The 16,548-nt window shown below is 39.5% G+C and overlaps 1 protein-coding gene across 3 annotated transcripts in view; it reads left to right on the top strand.

Moving 5' to 3' along the window:
• The window catches only part of SMARCE1 (SWI/SNF related, matrix associated, actin dependent regulator of chromatin, subfamily e, member 1), a 23,066-nt gene extending 6,518 nt beyond the window's left edge, over positions 1-16,548 (top strand). For 2 of the 3 annotated variants that reach the window (XM_027516749.1, XM_027516751.1), the window contains 7 exons: positions 4,452-4,532; positions 5,721-5,852; positions 6,117-6,288; positions 11,410-11,582; positions 12,112-12,213; positions 12,839-13,061; positions 15,267-16,548. In XM_027516749.1, the coding sequence (XP_027372550.1) occupies positions 4,452-4,532; positions 5,721-5,852; positions 6,117-6,288; positions 11,410-11,582; positions 12,112-12,213; positions 12,839-13,061; positions 15,267-15,475 (1,092 nt within the window). In that variant the 3' untranslated portion in view covers positions 15,476-16,548. The remainder of the gene's footprint in view (positions 1-4,451; positions 4,533-5,720; positions 5,853-6,116; positions 6,289-11,409; positions 11,583-12,111; positions 12,214-12,838; positions 13,062-15,266) is intronic. The other variant, XM_027516750.1, reaches the window with a different exon arrangement.

The following is a 16,548-nucleotide window of genomic DNA, read 5'->3' as shown; positions in this document are numbered from 1 at the left end:
CACAATTATTTGTCTTTTGGATTTAACAGTTGACGTAACTGAGATTCGTTTCTTTCTAGTTAAAAAGATACTTGTGCCAATTCAAAGAATTGCAGAATGAAAGCTGAAGGAAATTACTTTGAGTTACCAGACTATACATATCTACAACCAGAAGTACATTTATAGTTCAGAGGGTAAAGGATATGATTTCTGAAACTTAGATGTTTCACTTAAATAATCAGCCTGAGATACCAAAATTGGATGATGTACTTCAAACTTTTTTTTTTAACTTCAGACTTTTTATTTTAAAATTATCTTTAACTTCATTTAAGGAAATTTAAGGTACCCAAAAAACAAATAACTATAAAAATGATTTACCAAAAATAGATAAATAAATCCAAAAGCCAAATGCCTACATACATTGGAATGTGGTATTGGTAAGAATTTATACAACCCAGAATGGCTGTAAACTTTTTAATACCTGATTTTTGTTTGCTGTATTCAAAAATAATTCATTTAGTGTGACTTCAAAAAAGCCCTCTCACCCTGTAGTCAAGCTAGAGCAGAAAGCTTGTAACTACCAAACTATATGTCTATCTTGGTAAGCATATTGCTTAGCTTGATAGGTTTTGTTTGTCTAAATATTTCATTGTTTCTGCATAATTTGTACTTCATAAGCATATCAAGTTGTATGTGCCATGCATATTTCATGGTATCTGAAAAGAATTCTGACAAAGTGTGTGTATGTATGCATTTTACAATGCATACAGTTTTTATGTGCATCGGTACTTGTTTTTCCCTGGCCTGAATGTGTTGTTTGACAAGTGTAATGGGTGGCAAAGTTATCAAATGATAAAGAACATTTTAATTTAATTAAGGGGCAGAATCAATTTTGGATTGTTTATGTTAATACAGAAAATTATTCATGGGTAATAATCAAAAGAATGATTACATTTTAATAGCTCTATACAGTCAGCTCTTGATTATCTATGTTGATGGAAAAGTAATGGTGGTAACGGTAATATTAGAATAATTTGTATTTTATTTTCTGTAGGCATTTCATTCTCAACCAGGATGTAGCTGGGAATCCTTTGTTAATAAAGCCGTATCATTCAGTGGAGACGTACCAGGAATAGGAAAGTACAGTTGCTGTCTCAGGGTCTTGGGCAGTTATCTGTTTCTCCCCATTCCTTCCTGGGGACGTTGGAACCCAGTATTTGGAGTAAGCACTAGCTTTAGGGTAGATTAGTATGGGAAGGCTGTTGGACATGGAAATGTTGATGTTCTGGTTCTTTATAGTTGTTTTATTTGTATTATTGTCCTCTCAACACCATATTGAAGTGTAATCCAGGTGGTATGTAGACTTGAACTGAAGGGACTAGGAAATGTGGAGGCTTTTAGCCTGTGTTAATCCTTCAACTTTTAGTGACCTCTCAGGTAATCATTCTTTACAAAAATTATGCCTAAAATTTTAAACTACCTTTTTCTTTTTGTCTGTATATCCAATTTAAGCTCTGTTAGGACTCAATAGATCTGATTTTGACCTTTATAAAAGTGTTATTTTAATATGACCCCATTTATGTGTTACTTTGTGGCGGAGCTTCTCTGGTATTATTGTCTGCAAATCACCTTAAGTCGTTGATTTGAAGGAATGATTTGATGACACCCTGTGGAGTAGCTTCCCATAGGATCTACGAACATGTGGTTTTCCCGATGACTTCAGTAAACCTGAAGAGTTTTCAGACAATAAACACTTTATATATATAAGCATGTTGAAACCTTTTGGAGTGCTTATGGTAACTATGAAGTGGAATTCACTTCTGGTCAGTTCTTCATCAGATGCTGATTAACATTCTCTTAAGTACCTATGTGAAAACAGATTGAGACAGAATGTTAAGAACAGTTCATTTCTGTGCTTTAATGGGAATTTCATCCCAGAAGAAAACCTTGGGTAAGATCTTACCAGAGAAGCAGCTGAAAATTGGGAAGAAATAACACAAATCTCTCAAGTAGCCAAAATTTCACAAAACCATAGACTTTGTTATTCACAGGGGACCTTCCTCTGTTGTAAGCAGTTTTAACTGGCATAATTAGTTGTCTTCTCCCGACTCATTGCCATTTGGAGAGGGGGACAGTTGCTGCTGGAGGTAGGTTTCCTGACAGCAGCAAGGAAGGAAACAGCTGAAAAAGGAGACATGCCTTCCAAAATCATAACTATCAGGTCATTTAATAAAGGAACCGACAGTTTTTCATACCTCAAGCCAGGGGATTATAGCAAAGCAGTGGTTATAATTATGTACAGTGCAAACTGCTTTTTTTTTGGTGGGGGGAAAAGTAATGTTTGAGTCATTTTAGAAAGATGTCCGTTTGAGATGGTTAATGAATTAAGACTGTTGAGTGATATTAACCTTTAATGTCATGAAAACCAGCTAGAATTTAACTTTGTTGTTATTGTTTTGGTTTAGTTCTGTTTGTATTTGTAAACTGACTGGTCAGTGTAATGAAAATATGACCTCAACATGCAGACAATCCAGGTACCTTCCTTTGGGAGAAAAAAAAGAAGCAAATTCATTGTTATAAAATGCAGCTCTTTGAAAAATATCAAGGAGCAAATATTATTGTAATTTGTTTTTAGTGTTTTAATTCATTTGGAACCCACTTCATGAAATTCTGAAGGTTTGTGTTGGCCGCGAGTTGGAAGTGCTTTCTAGTAACTTTATGTATGAAGAATCAGACTTTTGTGTGTTTCTTGCTCTGAACTCATGACAGAAGGTTAGCTTTGTAGAAATCCACACCCACCCACCAGAAAACTCCTGCAGCCCTAAGACAGATCTCCTGTTGGCTATTCGTACCGCCGCTGTTGACAGCTTCCATCCCCCACGTCTCATTTCACCCTGCTGACCACTGCTGGCTAAAAGCAGGGTTTGTCTACACAGGCATCAGCATCCTGTGTGGTAAGAATACGTGGGCGATGTGGAGAGAGAGGAATACTGCTGCAGAGATGAAATGCTTTCTTATAAGTTCATGTATGAAGAAGCAGAGTTACTGACAAGTATATAGGGCTAGAGGGAGACCCTCCTCGCAGGAAGAAGAAACATTGTTTGAAAGTGGTGGAAGGGGTACAGGCACACTCTTCCCTGAGCCCTTCGATGAAAAATAAGGTTAGACTTGGGGTCTCAGCTGAGAATTGCGGGGGGGGGGGGTTCCCTCTGGTTTTACCACAAGAACACATAAGGGCAAGGGAGCAAAATGTCACCTTAGTTTTCTTATAAAGATTTGTTGATTCCTATCTTTTGATAATTAGAAGGAAGCCTTCTTCCTTCCCAGCCTGGCAGGAAAATCAATTTCAGGAGTCTTCCAGAAATGTGGGGGAAACAAATGTAATTCAGCCATGATTTGATGCTGGGCCCTTGATCAAATGCAGCAGGGTGTGCAGAGATGTGAGTAGGTTCAGAAGCAGCTTTCCTGTACTGGAGGTGTGGGGGGTGCCCACGGGCTGCCTGGTCTCCTGCCTGGACTTAGCCTTTAGAAAGAGCTCATCTCCTCTATTTCTTGCCCTTTTGCCTTCTCTCACCCACTTTCGTCTTTACCTTTTTAAACTATTTTTCAGTCTCCTCACCTTCTGTTTCCCATTTCTTTTTTCTCTGTCTTCCCCCACAAAAATCAGCATTTTAAAAAAATTAAGTGGAGTTTCTTAACATATGGTCTCAAAATAACTTAATCAGGCCCTGTTTCTATCATTTCTCTGTTCCTGGTAAACTTGTTCACTCCTCTGCTGTGACTAGGAGTACAAAAAAGACATGACTTCAGTGCACACTTCCTAATCTCCTTTATTTAAAACAAAAACTAGATATGGGTAAAAGAAAAATAAAATCTCTAGTGATAACAAAGGAGTAAGAAGGTTTTTTGTTAGTTTGTTTTTCATTTTTGAATCTAGGGAGTAGGTTTTGTGGTGGTGGCAGGTGTTCATGTGGAAACGTGTTCCTGAGATGGTACAAATAGTAAATAGTCCCCAGTAGGCAGTGTGAGATGTGGTAAGTGCTGATCGGGTTCAGCTTCTGGTGAGATAATCAAGTGTTGACTGTATATGTAATGGTAAATTAAGCAAAATAAAAGGATGCCAGGTAATGTCCTAAATGTGGGACATCTGATGTATAACCATATATTTTTGCTGTATGGATAATTGTGTAATATTTTATTTGTTCTTACAGCCAGGTTGTCAAAGCAGTGGCAATAAACTGCTAAGTAACATATTAAAAAGCTCTGTGCTTAAAGTCATTTTCTTTATTTTCTTTTGATGTGAACGTTTCTGAATTTGCAGTGATAGCTATTTTCAGTGGAGAAAATATAGGAATCTTGTATCCATGGACGAGTAGAAGAAAGGCGCATTAGAATTTTTAAAGGGACTCTCTTTTCAGTTTGCTGGTGAACTTCTAGCAATTGAGTAATGAATGTATTTAACTCTTTTCTAGGCGTCCTCTGGTATCACGATTCCAAAACCCCCAAAGCCACCAGATAAGCCGCTGATGCCCTACATGAGGTACAGCAGAAAGGTAGGTGCCCTGGAGCCAGAAGGGAATGAGGACTACAGTCTTTGCTCTTTGCTTTACATCAAGGGTCAATGGACTTAGCTGGCCGTTTTGTGTATAGTCAGAGGAGAGGATACAGGATTGCAGTTGTTAAAGATATTAGTTATGATTTCGAAATTCCAAAACTAAAATCCAACAAGAAAGTGATTTAATAAACAGGTAAGGGCTTCCCTTGTGTTCTAGTGGTTGAGAATCTGCCTACCAGGGCAGGGGACAAGGGTTCGAGCCCTGGTCCGGAAAGATCCCACATGCCACCGAGCAGCAACTGCGGAAGCACACGTGCCTGGAGCCTGTGCTCCACAACGGGAGAAGTCACCACCACGAGAAGCCCGCGCGCTGCAGCTAGAAAGTACCCCCTCTCAGTGCAACTAGAGAGAGCCTGCACAGCAGTGAAGACCCAGCATGACCCCAAAATAACAATAATATATATGTGTATACAATAAACAGCTTAAATACTTAAGATAAAGTTGTGTAGCCAACATTGTGTAGTCTTTTGGAGAATATTTAATGACATGAGAAACAGGTGAAAAAAAGGAATGCAAGACTACAAGTACTGGTATCTTATTTTTATAAAAATAATAGGAAATACATGTTAGTTTGAATTTTTTTAAAAAAGCCTAGAAGACAATGGTTATCTCTAAACAATCAACTTATGGTACTTTTATTTTCTTCATACTTTTCTTGAATTTTTTTTTTTTGGTGGGTGGAACAGATGATGAACCTCCATTACTCTCAAAATAACAAGTATAGCTGATATCTTTATTAAAGATGAGCATTTACCTATTTCACCACTACTTAGAAATTTTGAAATTTTTGGTCATAATTACTATATGTGTAATTTGACAATATGTTATGTTGTATTACGCACAGTAACCTCATTCCTTCTAAACTTGTGAATTTTTAGAAAGACAGACTGTGTAGAGTTATCTCATCATAAGTGTCTATAGTGTTTGGAGGTCTCTGAAATCTGCCTTAAAGTAACCCAGCGGACCTTTGATAATTGTTGCAGCAGGCTGATTGGAACATGGGTTTTGATACTATTCCTTGTGCCTTTATTGACGATTAAAGTAAAGGTTTCTATATTAAAAAGTATTTGTAAAAGTCTGTATTTTTAGGCATCAATACTAAAATCTGAACTGTTTCCTTTTCAAGGTCTGGGACCAAGTAAAGGCTTCCAACCCTGACCTAAAGTTGTGGGAGATTGGCAAGATTATTGGTGGCATGTGGCGAGATCTCACTGATGAAGAAAAACAAGAATATTTAAACGAATACGAAGCAGAAAAGGTAGGATGGAAACTACGGTGGGACAGGTACCAGGTAAAGTTCGTAAACACTTTGTTGTTACTTATAAAAGAAACATACAATCTAATCAGACAGCTGAGGCTTCATCTGCCTGGGTCAAGTCACTCAATTTCTCTAGACTTCAGAGTCCTTGTCTGTAAGAAGGAGATAGTTATCCTGTCTTTTGATGTTCAAATGAGATAATGTAAGTATTCATTATAACCTGCAAAATATTAATTCTAAAACAGAGAAACATTTGAATTTCAGATAGAATACAATGAATCTATGAAGGCCTACCATAATTCCCCCGCGTACCTTGCTTACATAAATGCAAAAAGTCGTGCAGAAGCTGCTTTAGAGGAAGAAAGTCGACAGAGACAGTCTCGCATGGAGAAAGGAGAACCTTACATGAGCATTCAGCCTGCTGAAGACCCAGATGGTAAAAAAAAAAAGTGGGGCTTTGTTTATGCTTTCTCTGAGAATTAAAATAGGAGAAATCTCTTTAAGTTGAAGTTTTGTTTCCTATCCGAAATGGAAAACAGCACAATTTCAGTGCCATTTCAATATTTTAAATAATTATTTTGATTAAGATTTGTGTGTAAATTTCCCAAAGAAAAAGAAATACCCTTTTTAGTGCAGACAATAGCAAAAACTACCTATTGTTTATCAAAATCTTTGTACTCAGAATGCATGAAAGGTTTTTTTAGTTATAATCAGAATTTTACCTCAGCTGCTTTTAAAAGTTAAATGCCTTCAGGTTATTGTTATTGGTTCCTTAAATCAGCTGAGTTAAAGGCTCTTAAGTGAGAAAGTTAATGAGGGGGAAGAGACATTTTGAGCTCTAGTTAATTCAGAAATCCAACTAGAATTTATAAGTACAACTGATAATGATACTTACAAGGATGCTTTATTGCTCAGTCACCAAACTTATAAGGGTGCTTTACTGCTTAGTCGCCAAGTCACGTTGGATCTTTTGCAACCCCATGGACTGTAGCCCGCCAGACTCTGTCCATGGGATTTCCCAGGCAAGAATACTGGAGTGGGTTGCCATTTCCTCCAGGGGATCTTCCTGACCCAGGGATCAAACCCACATCTCTGCGTGGCAGGGAGGTTCTTTACCACTGAGCCACCTAAGAAGCCCTCCGAGGGTGCACACCTACAAGTGTTACACACACACACACACGTGCACGTGGAACAGAGCTTCCTAATTGGCCTCCCATGAAGAGTTTGCAGGTGTGCTTGTGCACTTCTGCTTCTCTGCAGCCAGGCGGGGTCTGAGGCTGCAAGGAGCTTCAGAGCTAGCCACCTCCAGCTATGAGTATACTCATCCACATAGCACGCATGCTATACAAACCATTTTCCTCATGTGCTGCTGTGATGTGGAAGAGGTTGGAAGCTCTAGCTGCAAGCAACAGAAACATTAGTAAAATAATTTAAGATCCCATTTTAAAGTAGTAATAACAAAGAAGAAGCTTATAGGGCCTTAAAGAAGAGACCTTTAGGAAAAGAAGCACTAATACCACCTAAAGACATGAATAAACTTAAATACTTGGAGAGAAAACCAAAAATGAGTTTTTAAAAGAAAGGACTGGAATATTGACAAATATCCTCATAAATACAAATCTAATAAACATAGAGACTAGAATAGGGAGTAGAGACAATAAAGCATATTAAGCAGAGTCAGCAGTGCTACAGACACACAAGCACGTGCAAACTGTTAATTGCTCAGATTGAATGATTAATGCAAGAAAAAAGCACAGAACTAAACAAATCGACGAGATCCAGTTTACAAATAATTGGAAGGATGGGAGGTCAGTAATAAGTGGGAACAAAGACTTGCAACGTAGAAGCCATAAGTAGGAATCAGATGAAGTTTTCACTAGGTGAAGCGACAAACAGCATGAACGTGGACAGGGACTGAAAGAGAGTCACTAAGGAATAGTCTTGAAAAGAGAACCCTTCTCTGTTTCTCAGCTTCTGCCCATTATGTGTTTTAAGTTGAAAATAGGGTATTAGAACTAGAGCTGGCAGTAAGAAAGGACAGTAACAAGATGCCAGGATAAGGATGACTTTAGACTTTGGACTTTATCCCTCAGAACAGAGTAGAAAGAGGAAGACTTGGGGGTGGAAATGTACATAAAACCAAGAGGAAGGCAGAAGGTCCACAAGTACAGCAGCTGCTCACTCTAACAGAGACCTACAAGCCTACAGGACATAGGCGGTTATCCTCACAAGGTAGTGAAGGCTTTCTTTTTTTAGAAAGAGAATATTCATGAGATAAAGTAAATACCTGGTGAATTAGAAAATATAAACCTACCCTCGGAGAAGGCAGTGGCACCCCACTCCAGTACTCTTGCCTGAAAAATCCTATGGATGGAGGAGCCTGGTGGGCTGCAGTCCATGGGGTTGCTAAGAGTCAGGCAGGACTGAGCGACATCACTTTCACTTTTCACTTTCATGCATTGGAGAAGGAACTTGCCTGGAGAATCCCAGGGACGGGGGAGCCTGGTGGGCTGCCGTCTATGGGGTCGCACAGAGTCAAACACAACTGAAGCGACTTAGCAGCAGCAAACCTACATTCCCCTTACCCAAAAATGAATCAGCCAACTCAAGTGCAAGGAAAGACAGGTGCAGACTTCCTTGGTTAAGTCTGTGCCCTCCCAATGCAAGGGGTGTGAGTTCGAGCTCTGTTCAGGGAACTAAGATCCCACGTGCTGTTCAGCATGGCCAAAAAATAATACATTTTTTAAAAAAGGAAAGACAAGCCCATATTGCTAAGACTTTATTTACCAGTGATCAACACTAGGGACATATGAAAGAAGAACAGTAATAAAAAGGAAACCTAGATGGATAACTTAGCACAAATGTACATAATCCTAAGTGTGAATATGAAAAACTTTCCCTTAAGAAGTAAAAAAAGTCACAGAATTTTTTAATGGTAGCTTTTGTTCCAGTAATTTTAAAAGTTAGTTGATTTAAATAAAAATATTAACAAATAATAGCACATGTTGTTAGCAGATATGTCAAAAACTGGTAGTGATAAGAGCAAAGGTTCAGTTCAGTTCAGTCACTCAGTTGTGTCCAACTCTTTGTGACCCCGTGGACTGCAGCATGCCAGGCCTCCCTGTCCATCACTAAATCCTGGAGTTTACTCAAACTCATGTCCATTGAGTAGGTGATCCCATCCACCCATCTCATCTTCTGTCATCCCCTTCTCCTCCCACCTTCAATCTTTCCCAGCATCAGGGTCTTTTCCAGTGAGTCAGTTCTTCGCATCAGGTGGCCAAAGTATTGGAGTTTCAGCTTCAACATCAGTCCTTCCAATGAATATTCAGGACTGATTTCTTTTAGGATGGACTGGTTTGATCTCCTTGAGAGATCAGAGTCCAAGAGACTCTCAAGAGTCTTCTCCAACACCACAGTTCAAAAGCATCAGTTCTTCATTGCTCAGCTTTCTTTATAGTCCAACTCTCACATCCATACATGACTACTGGAAAAACCATAGCCTTGACTAGACAGACCTTTGTTGGCAAAGTAACATCTCTGCTTTTTAATATGCTGTCTGTTGCTGCTGCTGCTAAGTCACTTCAGTCGTGTCCGACTCTGTGTGACCCCATGGACGGCAGCCCCCCAGGCTCCCCCTTCCCTGGGATTCTCCAGGCAAGAACACTGGAGTGGGTTGCCATTTCCTTCTCCAATGCATGAAAGTGAAAAGTGAAAGTGAAGTCGCTCACTCGTGTCTGACTCTTAGCGACCCCCTGGACTGCAGCCTACCAGGCTTCTCCATCCATGGGATTTTCCAGGCAAGAGTACTGGAGTGGGGTGCCATTGCCTTCTCCGAATATGCTGTCTAGATTGGTCATAACTTTTCTTCCAAGGAGTAAGCGTCTTTAATTTCATGGCTGCAGTCACCATCTGCAGTGATTTTGGAGCCCCAAAAAATGACATCTGCCGCTGTTGCCACATTTCCCCATCTATTTGCCATGAAATGATGGGACCGGATGCCATGATCTTCGTTTTCTAAATGTTGAGTTTTAAGCCAACTTTTTCACTCTCCTCTTTCACTTTTCATCAAGAGGCTCCTTAGTTCTTCTTTGCTTTCTGCCATAAGGGTGGTGTCATCTGCATATCTGAGGTTATTGATATTTCTCCTGGCAGTCTTGATTCTAGCTTGTGCTTCATCCAGCCCAGCATTTCTCATGATGTACTCTGCATATAAGTTAAATAAGCAGGGTGACAATATACAGCCTTGACATACTCCTTTTCCTATTTGGAACCAGTCTGTTGTTCCATGTCCAGTTCTTACTGTTGCTTCCTGACCTGCATACAGATTTCTCAGGAGGCAGGTCAGGTGCTCTGGTATTCCCATCTCTTTAAGAATTTTCCACAGTTTGTTGTGATCCACACAGTCAAAGGCTTTGGCATAGTCATAAAGCAGAAATAGATGTTTTTCTGGCACTCTCTTGCTTTTTTGATGATCCAACAGATGTTGGCAATTTGATCTCTGGTTCCTCTGCCTTTCGTAAAACCAGCTTGAACATCTGGACGTTCATGGTTCACATATTGCTGAAGCCTGGCTTGGAGAATTTGGGGCATTACTTTACTAGCATGTGAGATGAGTGCAATTGTGCGGTAGTTTGAGCATTCTTTGGCATTGCCTTTCTTTGGGATTGGAATGAAAACTGACCTTTTCCAGTCCTGTGGCCACTGCTGAGTTTTCCAAATTTGCTGGCATATTGAGTGCAGCACTTTCACAGCATCATCTTTGAGGATTTGAACTAGCTCAACTGGAATTCCATCAGCTCCACTAGCTTTGTTCGTAGTGGTGCTTCCTAAGACCCACTTAGGCAAAGTGTAATAGTGTAAGAGCAAAGGTAATAGCTACTAAAAATAGGCTTGTAAACTAGACCCATACTAAATGTATATGAACTTGAGTGAATAGAAATAATGTGTGATACCTTTATACACTGATAACAAATGTATACATGTATAAATTGATAAAAATTAAAAGTGAAATTTAGAACTAAACATTTTTTAAGGCCTTAGTGTTATTTTAATCTGATAAAATATGTATATGCCCATCTGGGAAACTGCTGTTACTAGAGGTGATGTCTTTTCTGCAGTGGGCGTTTTCCTTACTTTGAAGTGCTGTAGTGACAGAGACACCAGAAAGTTCCTGTGCAGCATCAGTTGTAAGAGCTTTGAATTACTATCCAGAGTGAGGTGCTTGGCAGAGTCTGTACTGCCAGCACGTGCAGCCTTCGAGTTGATTTCCAGGCCAGAGACACTTAGTTGTATCTCATTTGAGTTCCGGCCAAATATCAGATGCACATCCTCACTTAAAAGATTTTGTGAGCAAAACCAACGTCTTGGCCGGTGAACTCATTGTATCCTCTGTATGGTTTTTATCAAGTGACTGCCCTGGTGCTCCTTTGATGCCCTTTAAACCCACTTATTAGACCAGTGAGGACCATGGCTCTGTGGTAACTATTAACATTGTTACACTCTCCTGATGATGGTAATTGGCGACCTGATTTCCAGATCATGTTGTTTATTCCAGATTATGATGATGGCTTTTCAATGAAGCATACAGCCACTGCCCGTTTCCAGAGAAACCACCGCCTCATCAGTGAAATCCTTAGCGAGAGTGTGGTGCCAGACGTTCGGTCAGTTGTCACGACAGCTAGAATGCAGGTTCTTAAACGACAGGTCCAGTCCTTAATGGTTCATCAGGTAAAGACAGAAACATTTGTTACAGTAAGATGGGCCTGTGCCGTAGGTGCCCGGTACCCTGATTGTATACCATGCATGAGTGTGCCTGTTAAATATTTATGTCCTCTCTAACCTATTCCTGATTCAGGGAAGAGGCTGGAGGGAGTAAACCCTTCCCAGAGATTTAGTAAGTTTGTCATTAAAACTGTAACAGGGAGCCTTTTGACAGAAAGTGTATTTGTTAAGAATTTTGAGACATCCTATCAACTTTTACTAGCATACTAAATATTTTTCTTCCAAAACATTGCTGAGAGCTGACAGTATTGTCTAACTTACTCTTGTTAATGAGTCATTCTCTCTGTGCTGCCTTTTTACATTTTTTAAATTTTAGCACATTATATAATAAGTTAAATTAAAAAAGCAAAACACTTATCACACTGTGAAAAAGTGTGGACCATTAAAAAAAAGAGACATATTTTCTGTGTTTGACATTAGCTTTAGAGAAGATAATTTAATAGTAAATAACAAAACCTGATCTTATCTTTTACAGCGAAAATTAGAAGCTGAACTTCTTCAAATAGAGGAGCGACACCAAGAAAAGAAGAGGAAATTCCTGGAAAGCACAGACTCATTTAACAATGAGCTTAAAAGGGTATGGATTTAATGTGTTAACTATACTTGTATCGCTGTGTATAGATTCTTTTTTTTTTTTTTCATTCTTTTTTCCAAAATAGTGTTTTTATGTAGTGTCATTCACTTTGAAACAGGGTTAACTTTGCTGTAGCTGGTAAGATCTTTACTTTATAAAATAATTTCCATTTTCTGGCAACGTTGCAATAGGTTTGAAACATTGTATAGTATACACGTTCAGTGAACTAGGCCTGAGACTCTAGAACCCTCTGATATTTTAAACTCTCATACACTTGTGAATTATTTTCATTGCAACTTATTCATCAAATGTCTTCATTAGCTGTAGCTCACAGTTCGCACTTCACATGAAAACAAGTAAACATAGTGTTTGGCAGCCTGAAATATAAAATAGAAGCTTTGAGTATAAGCCAGTGCTTTCAGCGTTGCTTCACCAACTATTCGTAACACTTGGTACTACATGGCTGCTAGGGCAACCTTCCTGTAGACACAGGAGCTTGGTTTTTTTCCTGCCGTATATATGAATATAGTTCTTAGCCAAGAAAACCCACTTGTGAAATAAGTTCTCTGATTCAGAGATTGTAAGAAAAGAACATGACTAAGAGAGTGTTTTGTTTTCTGACTACTAGTTGTGTGGTTTGAAAGTAGAAGTGGATATGGAAAAAATTGCGGCTGAAATTGCACAAGCTGAGGAGCAGGCTCGAAAAAGGCAGGAGGAAAGGGAAAAAGAGGCAGCAGAGCAAGCCGAGCGCAGCCAGAGCAGTATCATCCCTGAGGAGGAGCCAGCAGCAAGCAAGACCGAAGACAAGAAGGAGGACGAGAGCATGCCGATGGAGACAGGTAGCCTGCCAGGTGATTACAGAGTAAATGTTGAGGGCTTTTACAGCTGTCTTTAATTCTGACTTTCCTTTCTCAGTGCTTTCTGGAGGTCCTGTTAATCTTGCCTCTTGAATTATTCTCCATATTACATGCGCATTCTTTCTTCCCAAATCTTAATCTCTTATAATAGATTCACTTAAAGTGTTGGTATTGGTACAAAATAGCAGTGATGTGTTGCCTTTAGTCTGGCTGTTTGAGGTCTTGGGTATTTGCCCAGATTGAGTCATATCATTCCCTGACTTGGGATATAAAGTACTGAATGTAGTGGTTTAATGGTTAAGGGTGCTGGCCTGGAGGGCCCACAGATCTGGGTACTGTTTCACCCCATGCTAGCACTGTGACCTTCAGTCTAGGTAAGTTAATTTCAGTTTCCTCCTTTGTAAATATTCTAGCACCCACCTCTTGAAATTGAGTTCCCAAGGATAAAGAAGCAGATGTACATAAAATCATCATTACTGGCTTTGACATGGTATTGGCACTCAGTATTTTAACCTTTATTGCTAAAATTGTTTAAACAGCATGTGGTCCTTGCCCTTAAGATCAGTCCTCTTTGGTGTCCTAGAACAGAGGTGGGCAAATAAAACCTGCAGGCCAAATCCTGCCTGCCACCTATTTTTATAAATAAAGTTTTATTGGAACCGTTTGTTTACACATTATCTGTGGCTGCCTTGGGGCTCCAGCAGTGTAGTTGAGTAGTTGCAACTGAGACAGCCTGACTCAAAAAACCTGAAAATTTTCTATCTAGTCTTTACAGAAAGTATTTATTGATTCCATCCTAGAAAAATTCATACTTCCAGTTCTACTGATTTTCCTGACTAAAAGCTGCCTCAAGGCAAACAATAACATGTAAAGCTTACGTGAAGTACTGATTAAATCAATTATTGGTTGAAATCTTGGGATCGCCCTGCACGCTGTTTTGACCCTGCCCAGTGCGCTGGATAGTAAACAGAACTGAGCTGGAAGCATGGGAAACACAACCAAAAGCTCCCTGGACTGTCATTACAAGGGCTGAGAGGGCCCAGAGTCACCCTGGGTGCTCTGCTGACAGCTTCTGATTTGACATCTGGAAAACATGAAGTGGAATATGCTAGCTATCTTTACCAGATATTTCTACAGAATGTATCAGCATATTAACATTTCAGATAGTCAGATTTTAAGTTTAATTATCTGAATCTTTTTCTGTTTTGTGTGAACGTGTTTTTTATCTTAACAAATTTGGAGCATGAACACGTTTTGTGGTTAAAGCGAGAGCATGAGAACGACAGCATGGTTCCTTCACTCCCTTGGCAGCTGGGACACTGCTCAGTCCCCTGCCGCTGTTCTGTCATCTGTGAATAGAGTACGCCTGCAGGAGAGGGTGCCTGTAGTCTTTGGGCTTCCCAGGTGGCTCAGTGGTAAAGAATCCTCCTGCCAAGCAGGAGACCTGGGTTCGATTGCTGGGTCAGGAAGATCCCCTGGAGAAGGAAATGGCAACCCATTCCAGTATTCTTGCCTGAGAAGTCCTCTGGACAGAAGAGACTGGCAGACTGCAGTACATGGGGTCACAGAGAGTCAGACACAACTTAGTGACTAAAACACCACCACCATAGGTCTTTACTCAAATTTTTATCTTCCTAGCTGAAGAAAAAAAAAAAAACTGAAGAAAATCATTTCAGACTATTGGAGCAATAACAGAAAACAGCCTACCATGACTTATAACAAAATACTTTATCAGTCTTATACCATTTCCTTACCTGCTTTCTCACTCATTAAATCCAAGTACTTCACGCAGCATTGTCCAAAGAAATATGTCCCTGTGTAATTAGAAATGTTCTGCTACCGACTCCTTTTAATGAAATTTAAATGAAATTAATTTTCATAACTCTTCAAACACCAGTGTGCACTTTAGACTTAAAGCACATTGAAATTTGGAAGCTAAATTTTCAGCAGAAATACTTGATTTGTATTTAGATTCAAAATTTACAGTTAAAAAGTAGATTTTTTTTTTTTTTCCCAAATTCCAATTTGTTTTAAACATGCTGAAAGTTCCTTGGTCACACTAGCCCGTCTCAGGGCTTGGTATGTGTTTTCAGTTGTACTGAGCAGCTGCCTTATCATTGGATGCTGCGGCTCTGGACTGTCAGCACAGAAGAGTACGTTTTTGTCTGGGAACTAACAGTGACAAATGTGTGATTACAGAGGAGACACACCTTGAAGATACGACAGAAAGCCAACAGAATGGTGAAGAAGGCACGTCTACTCCTGAGGACAAGGAGAGTGGGCAGGAAGGGGTGGACAGTCTGGCAGAGGAAGGCACCAGCGACAGCAACACTGGCTCAGAGAGCAACAGCGCCGCCGTGGAGGAGCCGCCGACAGACCCCGCACCCGCGGGCGAGAAAAAGGAATGAATGCTGCCTTGTTCTATGTGTTCTAAGTAACTTTTTTAAATGAAAAAATGTTTTTTGAGTTTTAATGGTGTTATGTGGTTTGTGTATTAATATTGTTCTTGTCCATATCACACCACCAAAGGCTTTTGGACCATTTAGCATCACGAGCTGAATGGCACAGTCACCTTTCGTAAGCGGTTGCAAAGATGGTTCTTTGGATCTTGTTTCTAGCCCTCAACTGCTGAGAGCCTCAGAATTTAGATTAACTGAGAAAATGCCCACCTCTTTTAGAGAATTATCCTTTGATGCTGCAGAATCTACTTGTACAAATGCCTTCCTACAGCTCACTTGGGTGCTTACCAAAGCCATAGCTTTAAGCCTTCCCAGTCCCCGTCAATAGCTTCCTGAAGGTCCCCTTTCTTGTTTCCTTCCACAAAGAACAGCTTCTGGAGAACGTAATAATGTATGAGTATGTGTTTGTTCACCTACCCTTTTTTATTTTTCATCAGTGTCAGATACCAAGAGTTGTGTTAATGTGTTGAGTGTACCTACAACCACACTTGGATTGTATTGATCCAGAAATAGTCTCCATAGTTAGTTACTGGCTTATGAATAGTCATTAAAGTGAACATGGCACATATACACTTATCTATACTGCCTTTTGTTATCATTAATATTGGATATGTTCTGGTGAGAACTCATCTTTATTGTACAGGGGGAAAAATACTTTTTTTCCCTGAGTTTTCCAAAGACAGAATAGATCAGAAAACTGAAGGAAGTAAATATTCTTGTAAAGGAATATGTAACTTCAAAATGATTAGCCCATTCTAGAAAGAAAACAGCTGGGAATTAAGGTTCATCCACTGGAAGTTGTTTTACAATAATCAAAACATTTAAAACCTCAAGGCTCAGGATCCCATAGGTCAGAGCCAACCTTTTTGATAAACTCTTAGTAAAGTCTTAGAGACTAGAAGCAAGATAGTTTGTGACACATATGCGTTCTAAAAACTAGAATAGATTTTTACTGAATAGTGGTATAACTGATGGTATATGTTTCTTAAAGGTCCAAATGTAATAAAAAAATGGAAAAAAGA

The sequence above is a fragment of the Bos indicus x Bos taurus genome, chromosome 19 (genome assembly GCF_003369695.1).
Source record: "Bos indicus x Bos taurus breed Angus x Brahman F1 hybrid chromosome 19, Bos_hybrid_MaternalHap_v2.0, whole genome shotgun sequence".
In the NCBI taxonomy this organism is placed as follows: domain Eukaryota; kingdom Metazoa; phylum Chordata; class Mammalia; order Artiodactyla; family Bovidae; genus Bos; species Bos indicus x Bos taurus.
The sequence above is the reverse complement of the archived record's forward strand: the minus strand, read 5'-3'. Positions and strand labels throughout refer to the sequence as shown.